The sequence below is a fragment of the Alexandromys fortis genome, unplaced genomic scaffold (genome assembly GCF_014885135.2).
Source record: "Alexandromys fortis isolate MF-2015 unplaced genomic scaffold, M_Fortis_MF-2015_v1.1 scaffold_554, whole genome shotgun sequence".
Taxonomy (NCBI): Eukaryota; Metazoa; Chordata; class Mammalia; order Rodentia; family Cricetidae; genus Alexandromys; species Alexandromys fortis.
The window spans coordinates 21,174-24,448 of record NW_026068436.1 but is presented as its reverse complement, the minus strand read 5'-3'; the positions used below and the strand labels follow the sequence as shown (position 1 = coordinate 24,448).

The following is a 3,275-nucleotide window of genomic DNA, read 5'->3' as shown; positions in this document are numbered from 1 at the left end:
ACAAATAAAATAAAATCAACAAAGATTGATCATATCTGCAGAAGATAGTTGTTTAATTGCAAATTCAATGTTCCTTGACACAAGATAACCTTCCTAATCTGGACACCCACACAATCTGGTCTGTGTTCATTCACATGACATTAATTTACACATGCTGGGCAATTACAAACCTCTCCTGCTACCATGGTCAGGCCCTTTTTCATAGTGTTGGCTCCAATAGCTGATTGCCTATGCTGTGCCCCCTGCAGTGCACACAATAATCTATTCTTCCTTTTGTGTTGAGGACAGAAGAAAAGCTCCATATGCAAATCCTTTTCCTTAACTGCACTGGGCAGTCAGCTACATGGCTCAAATGCATTGTTTTATTTTACTTTAATTTATTGGTTTTGTTTGAGACAGGGTATCTCTGTAGCTTTGGTGCATGTCCAGCAACTAGTTCTTGTAGACTACACGTGCACCACCACTGCCAGGCTAATACATAGTTTTAAAACTGTGAATTGGTACAGTCATTTAAGTACTTTGTGGGTATAATATAGAGGACACTCAAGGTTGCCCAGGAAAGCAACAGACAGGGACCAAGGCCACCTGAGTCAACATGACAGAAATTGTCTCAGAAACAATATTTCTATCCGGATGGAAATGCAGCTCTTCTAGAATTAATATGCCTTCCCACTGAGAAATCACATCACACACTTAGAAGATTAATAAAGAGAAGTTTCTTTAATGATGTTATGCATTGATCTCTGTCCAATGCTCAAGGGGAGCTAGGTTAGATAGATTGTGCATTCAATATATGCTGTTATCCATAAGTATCCATTAGGATAATGGTCCAGATTATACTCTGAACAATTGAAATAGAAACAGGCAACTTGCCAGTCTAAATATTTAGGCAAAAATATTCTCAGAATATTCTCTTAAGTACGCCAGTGACCTGGTACAGCAGGTCATTCTTCACTGACAGGGTTCTAAGATGAAGATCACAAGGGAGGAGAAAGACTGGACTGGACAAGTAAAAGATAAAACATATAGGGTGGGGAGGTGTTGTAGAAGATTCGTGCCATGCCTAGTACACTTCTGAAGAAAAATAGCGTCTTTGCCGGACAGTGGTGGTGCACGCCTTTAATCCCTGCACTGGGGGTTTCTCAGTAGCTTAGGAGCCTGTCCTGGAACTGTTGTAGATCAGGCTGGCCTTGAACTCAAATAAATCCAACTGGCTCTGCCTCCAGAGTGCTGGAATTAAAGGTGTGCACCACCACCACCTTTAAATCGGTGACAGCTTCTTTGAAATGGTTTGGAGTCAAATATCTGGACAGTCCTGGTGAACAATGTATGCCCAGGCATTCTAATTTCTTCCAGGCCTAATTAGCATATACTTAAAGTCTGGGTGTTTTAGATGCAGTTCTCCCTCTGCTAAATTCTACTTTGTGAGACTTAATTGTTTCTTTTTTTTTTTCTGGTTTTTCGAGACAGGGTTTCTCTGTGGCTTTGGAGACTGTCCTGGAACTAGCTCTGTAGACCAGGCTGGCCTCAAACTCACAGAGATCTGCCTGCCTCTGCCTCCCGAGTGCTGGGATTAAAGGTGTGCGGCACCATCGCCCAGCTGACTTAATTGTTTTTTAAGCATTGGTCAATCTATTGTATCACCAATTCTACTCTTCAACACTATGGTACAGTAGTGGAAAGCTACACAGCACGTGAGATGCCTTTGATAACCTCCACAAATTTAAATATAAATTCAGAATATATTTAAACCTTAAATGCAAAGTGCTCGATATCGAAAAGATACTGGAGAAACAAGGCTTCTCTGAGTTTGGCAACTTGTATCCATAAATGCATGAACCCTGTTGAAGTTGACTAGGAAGGAGTTTGGGAGCTTTCTGCTCCCAATACTCTAAGGAGATGAAGCCACAGAGCAAAGTTATTTAGAGGCCTGCCCCTATGCCCATGAGTTAGCAAGGACCATGAGGGACTTCACAATACAGGGAATATGGCGGCAGGTTCCCACCCAGACCCATGGAGGTAACACCATAGTGTTTTCCGCACCTCGCCCTCTGCTCCTCCCCATCAGGAGACAGCGTTCCCTCACTCACCATGTTGTGCTTCTCCATTTTGCCAAAGTTCTCAGCTCATCTTCTTTCTACAACAGCAGCTGCACCCGAGAACAGGAATCCACTGGCTCCAGCTCCTCTTCAAAGCCAAGACTGAAGGCGGTGCCCGGAAGAGACCTGCACTGCTTCTGACTGGCAGGCCACCTGGAGAGCATGATTGGCTAGTGAGTCTTGAGTGACAAGAGCACCTCCCACAGGGCTATAGCGTGCTTAAAGAGACAGAATACTAGTTCCTGTCCAATCCATTCACCCTAATAGAGAACTTCTCCAGACTGGAGAATATATGCATTTCAATAGCATTTGCCCCTGGCTACAAAAGCAATCAATGTCATCTTCTTGCACTCCTAGGAACTTTCTCTTTTTCTTCCAGCACACTACGTGACTTGGAAGGTGCACTTGGCTAGGTGGGTGGAGTTATTTCCAGTCCCACAGACGTAAGGATGCCTAGAATACTAACAATTAAAGAGAGTTTTAATGTTACAAAATGAAATATTTTTTTCTGTGGCTTCATTCTGAGGTCAGATGAACTGAAGTTACTTTTTACATGGTTTTCACAGGGATTTTACACATCAGGAGAGAGAAAAGCAAGAACCAGATCTCAATCGAGATGATTGGTCTTTCCCCAATCAGAAAGCTGGATGATGACTCCATTGTTTATGGGTTTTATGCCTAAAAATTGAAGCAAACTCCAGGAGAATGAATAATAATAAAAAGAATAGTGTTCATGGAAATTTGAATACATAGAGAATAATGGCGCTAGAAAGAATGTCTTCATGAGCATTATTGTTAGCCAGCACATCTCCCTCCATAGTCGGGTGAATAAAATATACAACTGCAATATTTAAGATTCTCTATATCAACAGGACTGGTAGAATAAATATTACCATGTATGTAAAAAGTGGGCTTATTATAATGTCTCACAAGCTGTGGTACAGGTAACTTAAAAACAGCTGCCTACCAATGGCAATTGAAGAATCCAATAGCTTGCTTCTCAGCCTTTTGTCTAAGATCAGGTAAAGAATCCAGTAGCTGTTCTGCCCACAAGGCTCTGTGACTCAGCTGGTTTTAAGTATTCACCAAAATTACAATGAAGTAGGCAGTAATGCTAGTAAAGGAATGAGCTTCGTAGCCAGAGCCGGAGCATAGAGGCAAAAAAAAAAAAAAAAA

At 41.9% G+C, this 3,275-nt stretch overlaps 1 protein-coding gene across 1 annotated transcript in view; it reads right to left on the bottom strand.

The window, feature by feature from the left end:
• The window catches only part of LOC126495696 (zinc finger protein 120-like), a gene marked incomplete at its 3' end in the record, with an annotated part of 16,780 nt that extends 14,500 nt beyond the window's left edge, over positions 1-2,280 (bottom strand). The window contains exon 1 of the mRNA XM_050133296.1: positions 2,091-2,280. Within this exon, the coding sequence (XP_049989253.1) occupies positions 2,091-2,108 (18 nt within the window). The remainder of the gene's footprint in view (positions 1-2,090) is intronic.
• Between the last annotated feature and the right edge of the window lie 995 nt (positions 2,281-3,275).